Consider the following 18,050-nt stretch of genomic DNA (forward strand, 5'->3'; position numbering starts at 1 on the left):
CTAACAGTGTCTTTACACATTTCTTTTCCTTACAAAATGCTGCTGACTTCAGACTGCCATGGGGATGTCGGAGGGAACTGGAGAGTGACAGACAGCAGTAGGCTTGACTGAGAAACAAACAAGCTGTGAAGAGAGAGCTGAAGGTTTGCCAATGAAAAGATTAGAGTGGCATTTGGCTCGAGCGCCAAGATGCATCGTTACTCTCGCCACACCGCCATGGCAACGGAAGCTTTATGCTCTCCTCCCAGTGCCCCCGCTGAGTGTCCAGACTGTACCAAATAGTCATCTTGTGATTCTTCATGTCGACACTTACATTTAGCTAGTTGGCCGTGCATAACATAAAGGACATTTTCATGCTGTAGACATTTGTCAGCTTTGATCACTCATCTCCACAGCTTTATTTCCTTTTGAATGGCATGTAAATGAGCGAGCTGCATAAAAGTCTATTATAAATGTGCACCTAACCTCAGCTGAGCATCTCTCCAAGGCCCATCCATCCCAGTGCTCCCATTTGTCATGCAGGGCACCTCTGTTCCCCGGTGACCAATCAGGAGTGCCTCCTTGGCTGCTAAAAGCAACCCCCTCACCACCTCATCATCAGCTGTGATTGACAGGAAGGAGGGGGGTTATTTACCTCCTTATGTTCTCATGGGACCAAGTTAATGATCCCAGCCAACAAAATAATACAAAGAGGGGGAAAAAAGCCTGAGAAGTCGGCGCCTGGTTGAACCATTTCGGGCTTCCTTTAGAGAGGATTAGAGAAGAAGAGGTTGAGTGAGGAGAATTTCAGAGATAGCAGCGAGACAGACGAAGAAGCAGCAGAGCCCAGACGAGCTAAAGGGAGGCTTCTGAGGAGAGCCGGTGTTTTTAGAAAAATCTCTTCCTGGGCTTTATTTCTGTTTTCATCTGTCACCAGAACTATGGGCTGTCTGGTTGACTGACTAACAGACTGCGAGGTAAGGGATCATCTGTATTTCCAGTGGGGAGACACTTTAAGAAAGTTTCTTTGTGCTAGAATAAATATGCTTTGCCGTTTGTTGCAGGCTTTTTTTTGTCTAAATGTTTGAAATTTAGCAGGTTATTATTGGATTTACAATGAAAATATTGTCGCAGCTTTGGTCTGTTTTCTTTCCCAATACATTTTCTCTGCAACTGAACTGAATGGGCTTTATTGCACATTATGTTCATACTGGCGTAACCTTTGCATTTACCTTGGGTCTCATCTCAACCAAGATGTTAATAGGTTTATGTTTCTTCAAGTCATTATCTTACCTTCAAATCTAAGTTGTTTTCGTGGCTCTCACATTTCTTTTCATACTTTATTGAACCCTGCAGGCTAACCTGAAACCCAAGGAGTCATGGCAGGGGCTTTGGGTTGCTACTAATCCAAATCCATCCATGACTTATGTTTTACCACACAACATAAACGTTAGCTTTACAGATACTGTATCAAAAGCTGTGACTTGATGTCGCTGACAAGCTTGTTTGAGGTAATGACATCCAAAAAAAATACCTCAAACCTCATATTTAAACAACGGCAGGCTCAAATCCAGAGCTGAGAAAACTGATCAAACCTTATGAGATCAGCAACGCTGTTCGGATGCCAGTCGTGTGTCGGCCAGCAGCACACGTTTGTGTTTGGGAACATTTTCCACGTAGCCAAAGAGTGGTGAACAGATGCCAACAACTTTCAGCACTATCAACTGTCGCGACCGCAATACATTCCTGTGTGTTTCCATTTCAGTGATTGTATTCACTTGGAAAAATACAAAGGGGGGGTAATCGCTTTGAGAAACAAGGTTGCTGAACGTAGGTTTCCAACTGGTCACCATCTGTGCTAATGAGCATGACAACTGGCAGCATAGTATGGTTGCTGTGTGCAAAAACAGTGGATTGTTAATATACCTTTGTTCATCCATGTTGGCATGTGCACTGACTCGGGACATTGACTCGGACACAAAGCGTCCCTGTCCTTCCTGGAGAGTATAACTATCATTGATCACTGGGAGGGCGAGGTCAGATTCATTGGAGGGTAGATCTGTGAATATGAATGGTTATTATTGTTGCAATTAGTTTGCTTATAGGATTGGAATAAATATAAAAGTAGTATAATTAGACTACTTTTAATTTTATTTAATTTTATTCTATTTTTTAACTTCCTTTCATTTCATTTTAGCTCATTTAGTTCCATTTTATTTTATTTTTTTAAATAATTTTATCAAATTTGACTTTTAATTATAAGTGCAAAATGTCACCATGTAATTTTGGCATTTTTTTAATGGTAAGAAATCTCTTGAAAAGAAAGATAAACATGTCTGGTGCATTTCATAAATCAGTCACACGATTTGTTCACCCATAGCATGTGCATTGGACATTGACTTGGACACAAAGCATCCCTGTCCTTCCTGGAAGGTATATAACCATCATTGATCGCTGTGTTTACTTATGCACTATTTCGGCAGTATGGAGTATGGAGTAGCTCAGATTGTGCCTGAACACAGTTGGAAATTACTTGTAAATGTCATTATTCAAAACTCAAGGCGCTGAATGTTGTTTTCGTGGTGTGCAGCTTCAGCTATTTGGATGATATTTAGTTGGGGATGACAAAAAAAGCTTTGTTGAGAGTCATGGCAGCACTCCATGCTCTGATAGCCTCCAGTGATGAGACCAGACCGGCACAAGTCCTGCCCCTTTCATGTGATTGGAAGCAACAATATTGCAGCCCACTGTGTGTGCATGGGATAGGTACAGTTCTCAGTGAGAGGAGAGGAGAGGGTGGAAAGTTTCGATCCTCCTACTGGTGTTCAGTGAGCTTAGAGAATAGGGTTAGAGGGTCAGAAGCTCACAGAGAGTAGAGTCATATTCAAAGATCAGACCACTGCACTGGATCAGCTTCCTCACAGCCCCAAATATCAACACTGACTGACTTTCAAAGGTGGCTCTTTCCTCTCTCGGATGTAATCATGTGGCGGGTAAGTCAGAGGGTCATTCTTAACTCTATTATATGTTACTGCGCCTCTGTGTTTTGCCACCAAAACATTGAGTCATCATATGTTTCCAAGCCTCCAGGCAGAGCTCTGTGTGCAAGTGCTGGGGTTGTTTGGCCTTGTTGTGTTCACAGATTCCTTCATGTTTTGAACTGTGGATAATACTGAAGGGAGAAGATGACTAAGTGAGAAGGCCCAGGGGATTTGTGATTAAAAAGGCGTCAAAGAGAGTGGGAGTAGCTGGTTTCCAGAGTCAAAGCAGATATTTTTCATAAAATATATGCATCCGGGCAGGCTCTATCTAAAAAGGATAAAATATAATTTGTAAGAGCAAGCACTTGAGTGTACCTTGTAATATCATTTCTGGCGCTCCTTTAGCTTTTTCTCAGTCATCATAAAAGTTTTTTATTACTCAAACAGAGAGGTCCTCTGCAGCACTGACGGAGATAAGCCCAGCCTTTCATCCATAATCTAGTAACCTCATCGTGACCTACAGAATACCATTTGCTCCACTGATAAGATGAAAAGATACTGACTTAAATGTATCCCCTGCTCCATCCACATATGCAATACATCTGGATACAGTTTGTGACAGGCCAACATGCATGGGAGTCGTTTTACATGAAGCTAATGAAGAGTGAAACTGGGCCACTGCTGTTGGTTTCTCTTATTAATTAGTAACTTATCTTGTCCCTGTGAGGAGGAATGTTAGACATCTTCCCCACCAGAGTGCGCCGCCTTTGATCACTACAGTGTGACAAATAGATAGCAAGCTGTCACCATGGCAACACATGTGGAGGTCCTTATAAAGAGCAGTTGCGTTGGTTTTAAAGTGGCACTCATCTATGGTGGCAATCCTTAAGATTTCAAAGTACAATCCAAACTACTCTTAAACCTGAAGTAGGCAGAATATTTTTGGCATCAATGGGCAAAAATCCCATAATAACCTTTCAGCATATTGTAACTCAAGTGTTCTGAGAGATAACTAGACGTCTGCAAATCCTCGTGGCTCTGTTTTCAGGCTTTAAAAAATCACAGGTCATTTCAGAGAGAGAGCGTTCCTATTGAGCGTTCTTATTGGCTGTGCTCCGGCTGGTGGGCGGTGCTTGGTATTTCCTCAACAGATCTCAACATGACTGCCGGGTCACAAACTTTCTCATTTTACAGCTAAACAGTACACTATAAGATGTTTCTGAAAACAACAAATACAACAGAATATTTTTTCATATTTGATCAGCGCTGAGTAGTTTGACCGGAGTTTGCGAGTGATCGACAGCTGCTCAGAGACGGCAAGGCTTCAGCTCGGCTCTGATTGGTTGTTTTCCTCCGGTCTGTGAAATCTTGCAGATGCCATTAGGAGCACCGGAGGACACAGAGACACATGAATTTAATTTTTTTCAGATTACCTGTCTCATGCACTAATGTCAGGATATAGTGACAGTTTTATAAAAGCAAAAAAAGGCGAGGTCAGATTCCTTGGAGGGTAGATCTGTGAATATTAATGGTTATTATTGTTGCAATCAGTTTGCTTGTAGAGTTGGGATGGATATAAAAAAATTGTTTAATACTATGGTATAGACTTAATTTAATTCAATTTCATGTCATTTATTTTATTTATTTTTCTAATAGTTTTATTTGAATTAAAAAACAATGGAATTGTGCTCAGAGTTTAACAGTCTGGAGTATTTTTGTTGATACATGAGCTTAGAAATAGAACAGAAAGATTTTATTTCTAAGCTTCAAGTTTGAGAAAAAAAATTGTTTTCGGGAATGTCACAGCAGACACCCATTTCATAATATTTGCATATATATATATATATATATATTGCAATACTTTCATCAGGCTCAATTACCACTGTGGCACCTCATTTGGCTATAGATAGTGACTTAACAGACATTTATTTAAATGAAAATCTTCGAGTTTGCCACTTTAAGTGTAGGTCAGAGTCATTGGAGGATAGATCTGTGAATATTAATAGTTGTTGTTGTTGTTGTTGCAATTAGTTTGTTTGTAGGATTGGGATAAATATAAAATTAGTATAATTAGACTACTTTTAATTTAATTTAATTTAATTTTTTAACTTCCTTTTATTTCATTTTATCTCATTTAGTTTTTTTTTTGTTTTTAAATAATTTTATAAAATTGTATTTTTAATTATAAGTGCAAAATGTCACCATGTAATTTTGGCTTTTTTTTTTTATGTTAAGAAATCTCTCGAAAAGAAAGGTGTCTGAACATGTCTGGTGCGTTTCATAAATCAGCCACACGATGTCGCTCTTTGAATGTCTTCCCCGGCAATAAAACACCATCATTGTTGTTGTTGTGTCGTTTACAAAGCGCTCATCCGCACACGAGGTGAGACGGATAAACATGCTAAAAGAGCTGCTCTGATGTGAAGGAACTACTTTCCTCACGGTAGGTTTTGGGTGCGCAGTGAGACATTTCTTCTTCTTTATGGGACTAATGAGCAGCAGGCTGCTTGGAAAGTCTCATTCTGTAAAGTTCCTGTGGTTTGTGGAAAAGGATGCGGTGTTTCCTCCCACATATGCCACCTGCCAAGAGAGGAAATAAGAGTTTGGTGCAACTTTTGTGACGTTGACCAGGATGACCTGACTGCACAGCACATACAGTAAGAAACACAGAGAAGTTGTTCAGCTGACCTTTTGACCTCTATTTCAAGTCAATGCATGAAAGTCATTAGCTGCAAACATTATGTGCATTATAGATTTTGCAGTGCCATGTCTTCATCATCTGCAGCTTCATTATAAAACATCCTGCTCACTCATGGAGGGAGCTATAATGGAAAGTTGATTTGAGTCATCTTTTACTTTCTGCTAACATCAGCTTGCCAAATGAGTGGACATAGTTTGACAGATGAGTTTTCTAACCTACAGTAGCCTAAATGTTTTTATAATTAACTCGCTCTCCAAAATCCTTTAAATATTAGTAATAATAATAGATGGATGTTTGGTGAGGGCCAGGCTAATCTCAGTAATGTGTGCAGCTGCAGATCAGGTAGATTTGTCAGTCTAATCAGCTGGCTGTTGCTGCCACAGCTGTAAATCACATTAGGCCTGAGTGGGCCGCTGCTGAGCTGGCTGCTGTTGGGGAGCAGCAACAGGCCACACATTGGTCACGGCCACGCTGTGAAGACAGGATTACAGATAAATATGTTAGGTGTCTGCCCCAGGAAAGGAGACAAAGAGCAATCACACTCCCTCAGACGCTGAGTACATGGTTCAGAGCCATCATTAAAGGTGATAAAAGACCATAACCGAGAGGATTAGAAAGTGCTTGAGCAGGAAATTGTCTTCCTATCTGAGACGATGTAATTGTTTCATCTCTAAATGAGCCATTACTTCCTAATCAAATAAAACTCCCAAATGTTAAGTCGATGCTCGAGTTCATCATTTGATAAAAGAGCGGCATAGTTAAGAGCATACGTCTCACACCTGTCATATCTGCCAGCAATGAGCATTAAGCATCTTGAAGCATAATTCTGCTGAGCATCACATAAACTACAATTAAATGTGAATCCAATTTGTTCTCCAAAAGGAGGACATTTACACAGATTGTCCCTCTAACTATTTGCTAAAGTATAAAGACATCATATTGGTTTTGTGTTTTGTGATTGTTTTCTTAGAGACTAGATTTCACATGGGATTCTGGTTATTAGCTTTTAGTGATATAGCTTTTGTGATTCTCTTGTCTTAAAGGACCAGTGGGTAACATTTAGGGGATCTATTGGCAGAAATGGAGTATAATATTAATAAGTGTTAGGGCTGTCAAAGCTAACACGATTACGCTTAACGCAAATTTGTTTTAACACCAATTTGTTTTAACAACAGCGCATTAATGCAACTTGTGGTTTTTAGGTTGTAGCGGGCTCAGTTTTAAAGCTAGAGTGAAGATACTGGTATCATATGAAACTAGAAAACCATACCAACCATGTCATACTAGCTTGTTGTGATGGAGGCTAAATAACACTCCAAACTTACACTACATTTTGGCGAGGAAAATCTGGTATAGCCATTTTCAAAGGGGTCCCTTGACCTCTGACCTGAAGATATGTGAATGAAAATTGGTTCTATGGGTACCCACGAGTCTCCCCTTTACAGACATGCCCACTTTATGATAATCACATGCAGTTTGGGGCAAGTCATAGTCAAGTCAGCAAACTGACACACTGACAGCTGTTGTTGCCTGTTGGGCTGTGGTTTGCCATGTTGTGATCTGAGCATCTTTTTAATGCTAAATTCAGTACCTGTGAGGGTTTCTGGACGACATCTGTCATTGTTTTGTGTTGTTAATTGATTTCCAATAATAAATATATACATGCAATATATATATATAGTACATTTGCATAAAGGTAGCATATTTGCCCACTCCCTTGTTAATAAGAATATTAAATACTTGACAAATATCCCTTTTAAGGTACATTTTGAACAAATAATACATTGTGATTAATCGCAATAAATCATGGAAAAATCATGCGATTAATCGCGATTCAATATTTTAATCGGTTGACAGCCCTAATAAGTTTCTTATAATCACCTGAAACTAAGAATCGTTGTGTTTTCGTTACCTTAGAATGAGCCGTTTATCTACATACTAGTGATGTAACCCGCGCCCACCTAACCCGTTGAGAGCCAATCCCCACCGCCCAACCCGCAAAAATATGCGTTAATCAACCACCCGAACCCGACTTGCAAACCGCCAACTTTATGCATCACAGTAGCACTGTCGGGACTGAGGTCCGAGACAAGGACAGAGACGAGCGGACTTGAGCGTCGCGGCTCGTGGTATGTGTGTGCGCGCAACGTCATCTCATAGACATACGTGAAATGACCACGACCACTTGACATTACATTGTGGGACAGAATGTGTTAAAATTACGTGCAGCCACCACGGCTGGTATGTGTGTGTTAGAGGGAGAAAGAAGAAGAGAAGACGGACTATTGCATGCAATATTTCTGTAAGTTATTAATAACTTACTCAGAACGCTGCTTTTTCAATTTGCCACCCTCCCGCCCAAACCCGTGTTATTTTCTGGTAAGCTCACTGAAACCTGCTCAACCTGAGGATCAACTTGCAGGACCTGTTTGCTCTGGGTCGACCCGGTCGCACATTATTACTACATACAGAGCAGGTTCTCTTTATCGACATGTTTCTGCCGTTGGCCCGAACGTACAAACCAAACACTGGCTCTAGAGAGAGCCGTTCGCGTTTTCACGCCGGCCATCGTAGTACTCCTACACGCTTGCCACAGAAGAAGTTCACTATGGTTTCAGTTGGTTGCAATCTGCAACCTCCACCAGATCCTACACACTGCACCTTTTAAAGGCTGCAGTACAGTCCATCAGTGTTGAGGTAGACTCAAAGAAGCCTTCCTAAAATACACAGATCGTGTGAGTGCACTGTGTTTCAATGTGAAAGACGGGTGCAAGCATAAGAGAGGAATAATAAACAGAAGATTCATGTTTTTAACTTCTTTATGTCTGCTTCCCCTCAGTTTCAAGTCTCATGATACTAAATTCCATCCCAGTTGGAGGCCGTATAGAAACCCGGGGAATGCCTGTCACATTCCCATGTGCATCTCCCGAGCGATGTAGCTCACACCCACCGCTTTGTCTGAGCTTAAGCGCGCCTTTTAATATTTACAGTGTGTATGTGTCGTCTCTCGGAGATGATAGCCACTCTGGGGACTCCTTTTGAATGACAGGAGGATTCAAATGCAGCACAGTGGGGGTGTGTCTGGAAACAGAGGCACATGGTTAGCAGATGGTACGTCGGTGATTCCCACATGAGGGCCAACTGGAACAGAGCTGTACGTAGCAGATGATGTTCCGTAGTGTTTGTCTTCATTTGTAGCTGTCAGAGAGGATGCTTAGTGACTTGAATGGAGATTTTATAAAATAGACATAGTTTATTTTACTGTTATTATAACATCTATTGAGCTATGTGTTTTTGTTAATTGTGGCACTCATGAGGCATATTACATATAACAAGCCTCTGGAGATACAGACTGTGATGTATTCCACGTCACTAGGGCTGTCCCGATTACCATTTTTTGGGCTATGAAACTGAGAAATATTCAAAGGTATTCAAATCTTCGCGGAGCAGAGTGACATTCTGACATGTTCTTCTCTCTGTCTGTCTGCTTCTCCCCCAATTCAGTGCCTGGGACAGACATATGTCCCTCTACACACAACAAACACTGATATCAGTCTGAGAATAACTAATAATAATTAATGTTGAATATAGGGCTGACCCTATTTTTAAAAATAAAAAAATAAAAATTATATATAAGTATGTAATAATAATGTATAAATCCCCAAATAGCCCATGAAATAAGGAATAATCCCACTAAATTGTTAATTATTATTAGTTATTCTCAGACAGATATCGCTGTTTGTTGTGTGTAGAGGTGCATATGTGTGTATGTACAGTAGTGCGGCAGCAGCGCTGTCCCAGGCATTAAAACAAGGGAAATGGAGACAGACAGGCAGAAGAACATGTCAGTCTGCTACGCCACGCCACGCCACGCCACGCCACGCCACGCCACGCCACGCCACGCCACGCCACGCCACGCCACGCCACGCCACGCCACGCCACGCCACGCCACGCCACGCCGCGAAGCTTCAAATACCTTCGAATATTTCTCACTGAAGCTTCGAAGCCTTAAAACTGGTATTCGGGACAGCCCTAGTGTGTAGGATCTGTTGGCATCTATTAATAAAGTTGTGGGATTATTCCTTATTTCATGGGCTATTTTGAGATTTAAACATAATTATTACATACTTTTACTAAAAAATTGATCAAAACGAAGCATTCGAATAGTGATTTGGAGGTTGAATACCATGGCAACGGTCGAAGTTTGGAAGCATTCGGGTCAGCCCTACACGTCACCTTGTTTTTTTAGGATGCTGAGGGCGTATCAAACCTCTGTCCCACATTACAGATGACTCCTGCAGCCTCTCAGATGTGTTTGTTCCTTCAGCTTTTCTCTCCGAATCCCTTGTGGTATTTCGCCAAGAAAAGTTCCAATCAACAGCATTGTTCTGCTAGAAGGTAGAGGGGACGGTCACACAAGGAAACCTGAAACTGACGCTTTGAATTTTTGAATGGCTGAGAGAGGACACTAACCTGCCTGTGAGGGCATGGGGCTGGGGCTCTGCACAATCCTGAGCCTCCGCTTTGCTGATTCCGCCTCTCTCTCTCTCTCTCTCTCTCTCTCTCTCTCTCTCTCTCTCTCTCGCTGTTTGTCTGCTCTCTCTCTCTCTCCTTCCAGTATACCGGCCAGCGCTCCAGCTGTAGGTGGAGCTGGCTTTCCTGGAATTGTCGGGCAACTTTTCCTGTTGTGCTTTCTACCTCTTGCTCAATCTCTTGCTTCATGACAGCTCTGCTGCAGGACTACTGGGGCTGCGAAGACTTCTGCCGACCTCTACAGCATGCTGGGGTCCACGGCCGGTGCCTTTTTGTTGTCATAAATAGATTTTTATGATTTAGGTCAAAAGTTTTTCCTTCAGCAGAAATGTCTCGGCATTACAAAGTGGGGCGAAATCCATCGGTGGGTAAAGTAAACTGTGTATGAATGGAAGAGCTTGGAAGAGGGCTGTGAGGCAGTTTGCCGTGGCTCTTTGCCACAGTGTTGTTTTACACGCTTTTTGTAACTTCAGGGTATTTCATACCACAGGCGATGACATCAGAGGATTAGCGTCTTTTGCATTGTGTTCGTCATACAAAGCTCTTTATTCATTTTGTATTGAGGAAAGCCAACTTAACCTGTTTGGCGAGTAACGAGTATAGCCGCTATAGTGTGGCTGATATGTGCTGTGATGTTGTCTCGTGTGTCACGGTAAAAACATGTTAAAACAAATGGCTAAAAAGTTAGACGTGTAGTTTCATGTGCCACAGAGATTAGTTTGGTTTTAGGCTACTTATATATACAGTATATGCATACTGCAAAACAGTATCTGAAATTTTAAAGGAATTATGTTAACGAATAATAACTTTTTAAACAATATCTGCGCCAACAGGCTTGATGTTTAGCATATTCTGTCAAAGACTGAAGGGTTTGCACAGCGACGAGGTTGTGTTTGATAATAACTTCTCGACACCTGCATTCGCCGCTTTGTCTTTAAAGAACAAAATAGCGAAGAAACAAAGGACGCATCACAGTCACTGGAGACAAGTGCAACAATCGCCTCTTGTCTCGTACAGTGCGGTGGGATGGCTGCATGTCTGTGAGTGAACATTTGAATAGAATGGAAAGAACAAACCCAGGTCTGTAGCTCAGAGGTAATTGCTGTATCCTCACAACTTCAAAAGGCTATACTTGTGGCCGACCGTCCTGATAATGAGCTTTTGCCTTCTTCACACATAATGAGTGGAGGTAGGGAGACGCTGTGAGCACAGTGTGTCCACTCACAGCTGGGGTGTCTGACTGGCTGGGAACAAAGGCTCAGTGTCTGTGATAGTGTGGAGCCCCAGCCATCAGCAAGCAGGCCAATACACTTCTGCTTGGCTGAGCTGTCAGTCCTCGCCGGCCTGCTGGCCTGCCGACTACAGTATAGAGAGGAACGCATGGGGGTAGATAGGCCAGACTATTCCTGTGCCAAATTAAAATGAGCCGCTGCTGCATTCTCCGAGTTGTAAGTTCAGCCAAATAGGACCATACAGAAGTCTGATACATGTACACACATGTTTTTATTTGAGTAGTCTCCTGCTTGCTTGTTTTAGTTTGCTTCATTTCCATAATCAGATAACTCTTACAAATATTTACATACATTAATGTTTATATTTTCATATTCAGTTTGCAATGGAAATGAAACTCAAGATGGGGATGAATCATTTTGGTACTTATGATAATAAATAGACAGAATATGGATGGCCTTTTTTATTTTTTTATGTAAACTTAATGTCTAAACCTACAAGGCAAGGATTATTTTCTTAATTAATTGTTTAGTCTATAGAATAGTGAAAAATGCTGGTTACAACTTCCTAAGGCCAAAGGTCATGTCTTCATATACCTTGTAGTGTCTGACCAGCGGCCCAAAAGACAACTCCTATTCAAGGAGCGTTTACACCTCCCACAGTTCAACTCTTTTCATAGCTATCACCATCGTCTAATTCATTTCTGTGTCATCTTTACAGATAGCTGATCAGCTTCCCTGGATTTCGCTGACGACTTCACTTTGTTTCGCCTGAAGATGGAAACGCTGGAGTCGGAACTGACCTGCCCTATCTGTCTGGAGCTCTTCGAGGACCCGCTGCTCTTGCCCTGCGCTCACAGCCTTTGTTTCAACTGTGCCCATCGTATCCTTGTGTCACACTGCACGCCCAGCGAGCCAATTCAGTCCATCAGCGCCTTTCAGTGTCCGACCTGTCGCTATGTCATCACCCTCAGCCAGAGGGGCTTAGAGGGACTGAAACGCAACGTCACATTGCAGAACATCATCGACCGCTACCAGAAAGCTTCCCAAAGCGGACCTAATTCTCCTAACGAGACTCGGCGCGAGCGAGCCGTCCCCGACGTCGGAGCCATGACTTCTCCCGGCAAACGGGTGCAGTGTCAGTTCTGTGAGCAGGACCCTCCTCAGGACGCCGTGAAGACCTGCGTCACCTGCGAGGTGTCGTACTGCGACGAGTGCCTCAAGGCCACCCACCCCAACAAGAAGCCTTTCACGGGCCACCGTCTAATCGAGCCCTTGCTGGACTCCCATATGCGAGGGCTCATGTGTCTGGAGCATGAGGACGAGAAGGTCAACATGTACTGTGTGACAGATGAACAGTTGATCTGCGCGCTGTGTAAGCTGGTCGGCCGACACCGGGACCACCACGTGGCCGCCCTCGGTGACCGATTTGACAAACTCAAGGTAAGAAATGACCTGTAGTTCGAGGAATGCTGGGAGATTTATGATGCACTGAAGAAAACTGTTCCTACTGATTGTAGTCCCGCAGAATTAAAAAGCTGATCTATGTATTTGCTCAAAACCTCTTTTTATACAGTAACCACAGTATGACAGTGTAGCATTATAATAAAGTGAGCTTTTGAGCGGTTTGATTTTAGTAATGTAGAAATGTGCGCAGACACTGAGATAAACCAGTTCATCCGCAAATTATAAAAAGTTGCGATGATTATGTTTTTGGTCTTGTACTTGTAGCAAAATATGTTTTAATACAGAAATTTTGATTTATTGAAAACCAGCATTTTGTATTGTAACCTTGGTCATTAGTTGCTTTTCACTGCAGCTTATCTGAACCATCCAATGGTCTCCAATCCAAGTGAATTTGATACTGCATTTAGATTTGATAAAACACTATCAAAACCCATCTCTAATATTTTGTTAAAAATGTATTTAGGGCTGCCCCCTCTTAGTCGATTAGACAACTAACCTGACGTTTTGGTCTCAGGATTTAAAGTGGTGCTTTTGTGTGATTTTTTGTTTTTGTGGAGAAACTCGGTGTTAGTCGACTAAGAATTTCTTTGGTCAAAGACGGCCCTAAATGTATTAAATCAGACTCTTCTGCCACATGATGAATACAATGTAATGTTCCTCGCAAATACAAATAAGTTAATAATGCATAATCGTATGGCAAGTGAGATGCATTTGTGTTTATTATTGTAAATCAAGCAAGCATTATCTTTTAGCAAATCTTCACACACAGTGTACCGTAAACTTCCCATGATAAACAATATAAAACAACTAACACTACAAAATGACCTCACTCAATTAGAATTTACAATAATGTGCATGTCTGGTGATATTCTATATTTTTCTTATTGTCAACAAATCCCATGAAAACCGACCAAAACCGATCATTAATTGATCCTTCTAACAAGTTTGTGCCTGATATAGCTTGAGTCACATCGTTGCACTGGGTGACATGTTCCCTCATTACGATAGGCACTGTAGTTTATTTTGACTCAATCCCACACTGCAGGGGATTCTCGCTAAAGCGTAGCAGTTCCACGGCTGAAAATAGTTCCCGGCAAAGACTCTTCTCTTTGAGTAACGTTTGCTAAAACATACGAACGCCTTTCTTGCTTTTGGCGTGTCATTTGTACGCCATGCAGTCTGTACTGTACATGTAGTCCAATGTAAACGCATCTGTGTAAATATGCCACGCTCAGAGCTAGTGACGTAGAATAAAAAGTGAGAAAGACCGCTTATGGTGGGCGGGTGAGGAGAAGGATGGGTCCAACAAATACACAACTTTTACCCAGGAAACCGGTGTTTGTTTTGTAAGTTACGTTAGTGACATTTGTGCCTTTTTTTTTAGTAGCGTTTGTGATTTGTTTTCCGTACTTATGTTACATAGTTTCCGTACGTATTTTACTTAGTTCATGTACATATTTTAAGCCCAACCATGATGTTTTGTTGCCTCCAGCTAGCTGCAGACATTACCGTAGTTTTGTTGCGTGGCGTACGAATTACACGCGAAAAGGCTAAAATGCATCCTCATGACATGGGGATGTTCGTGTAATGTCGTGCTATTTATACACCTTGCTATCTTGATTTGTTTTTAAGATTCACATTGTTAATATGGGCTTGGGGCTTGATTTTGGTCTTTTCATGAGATTTGTTTACAATTAAAAAATAAATCAATAGAATATTACCTGCCTTATCCTTTAAGACCAAATGTATCATAAGCCAAATACGACAAATAGTATAAGTGAAGTGAGTTGGAGGTTGTCTCTCTCTTTACCAGTCTTAAATGCAATAACACCCAATGCAAGAGTATGCTTTCACAGTTTTTAGGTTAAGTGGAAAAAGTGCTCACTTTCAGCAGATGGGCCGATATCAATAAGGCATGAGGAGATGCTGTTAGCTGGAGCATATAAAAAGGTGGCTCTGCATTCTTTCCATTATAGATACATACAGTGAATCAGCTTCTATCATCAGAGGGAGAATTTGGCTTAGCGGGTCAGTGCTTTGTCAAAACAGTTTCGGTCTCTATCATGTCTCCAGCACCCTCAGGGGATAATTTTATAGTCCATGACAAGGCAATCGATTCATGCAGCGGAGCTTTAGTGTGAAGCCTTAGACATTGAAATAATAAGTTAGATTTGACCTACTCTATGAAAAAAAATTTAAGCAATTATCAAAATATTTGCTATTTTAATTGTTTTGAACTTTTATTATTACACATGAATAGTGTATCCTGAGAGTTGCATGGCATCCACTGCATGAAATAAAAATGAGGGCCTGCTTTCTTTTCACAAGCACTCACAGTGTCCATGCATGACTCACAAAAGGGGGGGGGGGGGTTTACTGTATCACAAGTAACACTCGAAACCTCTTTTGTGTGCTCGTTCCTCTCTTTCACAATGCTTGGTCACAGTAGAAACTGGGATGCAGGCATTCTCTTTCTTTGCAACAGTATTGGCAAGATAGGTGCAGTCTTAACCTGTCTCCTTTTGTCTGATCATGCTGTCATTGTGCAGAAATCGCCTGGCCGCTTTCTCTGTGTGGTGGGGCGTGGTCATTCACACCAGGAGGCAGACCAGGTGATCAGCATCATTTTGTTTATCTCCACATTCAGGGACAGATTTGTTTTATGGGAAAAAAACTAAACCTAAATGTTGCTTTTCAAGGGCTTTATCCTTTGAAAACCAACAGAATTGCAACCGGTTAGCTCTAATGTAGCCTTGGTGGTTATTAAAGATGCAGTCAGTAATGATAAATATGATCAAACTGGGGCTATATCCTGACAGTAGTCCATGAGTGTCCTCCTAGTGATTCCTAATGGCATTTGCAAGATTTCACAGTGCCGGAACAAAAACAACCAGTCAGAGCCGAGCAGTCTGTAACGCAGCTGTCAATCACTTCTCACGAAACTCCGATCAAATGGTCAAACTAGGCAGCGCTGATTAAATATGAATCACGATGCTGTTACTGTAATGATTATTTCTTACCTCAAATATTTTCATTGGAATTCATTGGTACCAATCATGACCTCAAGATATGTGAATGAAAATGGGTTCTATGGGTACCCCACGAGTCTCACCTATACAGACATGCCCACTTTATGATAATCACATGCAGTTGTGGGCAAAAACCATGCCGTTTTTTGCATGCAGTACAAATGTGTTATTTTCGCCTATTCTAAAATGGTGTATTTCTGTTTTTTTCTTCATACTATGAAAGTTTTCCTAAAATTAAACTGAAAAAAAATGCAATATATTGAATCGTGACCCCTGTATCATGATACGAATCGTATCGTCAGATTCTTGCCAATACACAGCCCTACTGTTTAGCCTTAAAATGAGAACGTTTGTGACCTGGCCGCCACGTTGAAAACAGTCAAGCCAAAACTAAACACCGCCCTATGGCCGGAGCAAACTTTCTAATTTTACAGCTAAACAGTACACTACGAGATGTTTCTGAAAACATTTGAGGCGAGAAATAGGCATTACAGTAACAGAATATTGATTCATATTTGATCAGCGCTGCCTAGTTTGACCGTTTGGTCGGAGTTCAGGAGTTTTGCGAGCAGTGATTGGTTGTTTTCCTTTGGCTGCTGTGAAATCTTGCCAATGCCATTAGGAGCACCGGAGGACACAAAGGAACATGATTTTCACAGATCATCTGTCTTATGCACTACTGTCAGGATATAGTTACAGTTTCATAAAAATAACTTTATATCATATTTGCTCAAAATTACTGACTGCAGCTTTAATCTGACAATTTCAGTATACTACTTTGTGTTTTCATTATTCGGTGAAGTAGTTAATGTATTGTGCTATATCTTTTAATAAGCACATTCTCCAGGTGGTTAAAGCCAGTAGGGTGTTAGAGAGTAGAGTCTTTTATCTTCTTAAAGACTCACTAGCTATGATCTGTTTGCTCTCCTTTATAATATCCTCCTACATCCTTGCTTAATTTTACAATGGGATATATTCTACCAATTTGTTGTTGTTGTTTTTATTTCTCTTTACATCTTGTTGACCTCATATTATGTGCACTTAACTGCATTGTTAGAGGCCTCAAGTGACAGAAGAGGAAACAGCAATTCCCATCTTAGAGAGAAATATTTTTTTTCCTCTTGGCATGCAGGACAGGACCCAGGTGGCGTGCAGCTGAGCTCGTTCATAGTTGCTGGTTTTTCCAAACACATGTTTACAGCCACAGTGCCTCAGAAATTCCCACACAGGGGATGTTGTGACATTGGTGTGTGTGTATGTGTGTGCAAGCATGTATAATGCAATAATTCCTTCAGTCTGTTTTTGGCAGTATGTGACATGATCCTGGTCTGGTATTATATCTGGTATTATTCATCAGTCATACATTCTTTATGTCAATTTATTATTATTTAGGGTCAGGTTAGTGGCTGGGGTATATCCCAACATGCAATGGGGGAAATGGAGAATAACCTTTTGCCCATTGCCCATTCGGGAAAAAAAACAGGTCGCCAGATTGTCTTCTGTTGAAAGGCGAATGACGAAACTCCAACGCTCGGCCAACCAATCCTGTAACTTCATCACTCAGTCAGTCACTCAGTGACGGACTTTTGCATTTGTAGGGCTGACCCTCTGCAGTCCAGCCAAAACACAGTAATCAGGCTTTTAATGAAGTGCATTGAGTTAATGCATACTAGATAACAGTGCATATTTGTACACTAGAATACCACACTATGATACGTGTTTCTGATTCAATGAAAGCTTAAACAGTAACAGAGTACAGATGTGTAACGGGGCCCGCGGTGTTCACAGGATGAAGTGGCACACTCTGACAATGGGTACAATTTCTAATGTTGACACAGGATTAAACTCAGGGTCCTGTCAGTGACCTGTCACGACTGGGAGAGGAAGGAAGAGAGGCTGGCCAAAGCAAAGGTGTGGGACCAGAAGCATTCACGTACAAAAGGAAGCTGCTAGTCTTTCCTCTCATCAGCTTTAAATGACTCTAGGAAAGAGACGTCCGTTAGAGAGAGAGCTGTCTAAACACACAGAGGAGAGTATTAATGTTGCAGGAGAAGCCGTATTTTAGGCACATCGAGAAATACCTTTACATCAAAGTGTCTCTCGCACTTTCCGCCTTTTCCATTTGCTCTCC

General features: G+C 41.5%; 1 protein-coding gene across 7 annotated transcripts in view; it reads left to right on the top strand.

The window, feature by feature from the left end:
• Nucleotides 1-18,050, top strand: part of mid1 (midline 1) — a 35,426-nt gene that overhangs the window by 8,087 nt on the left and 9,289 nt on the right. For 3 of the 7 annotated variants that reach the window (XM_074659171.1, XM_074659174.1, XM_074659173.1), the window contains exons 2-3: nucleotides 12,145-12,866; nucleotides 15,440-15,502. In XM_074659171.1, the coding sequence (XP_074515272.1) occupies nucleotides 12,201-12,866; nucleotides 15,440-15,502 (729 nt within the window). In that variant the 5' untranslated portion in view covers nucleotides 12,145-12,200. Of the gene's footprint in view, nucleotides 1-741; nucleotides 957-2,740; nucleotides 2,973-10,342; nucleotides 10,559-12,144; nucleotides 12,867-15,439; nucleotides 15,503-18,050 lie in introns of those variants that run through there. The other 4 variants (XM_074659170.1, XM_074659168.1, XM_074659169.1 and 1 more) reach the window with 4 other exon arrangements.

This window comes from Sebastes fasciatus, chromosome 14 (assembly GCF_043250625.1).
Source record: "Sebastes fasciatus isolate fSebFas1 chromosome 14, fSebFas1.pri, whole genome shotgun sequence".
In the NCBI taxonomy this organism is placed as follows: domain Eukaryota; kingdom Metazoa; phylum Chordata; class Actinopteri; order Perciformes; family Sebastidae; genus Sebastes; species Sebastes fasciatus.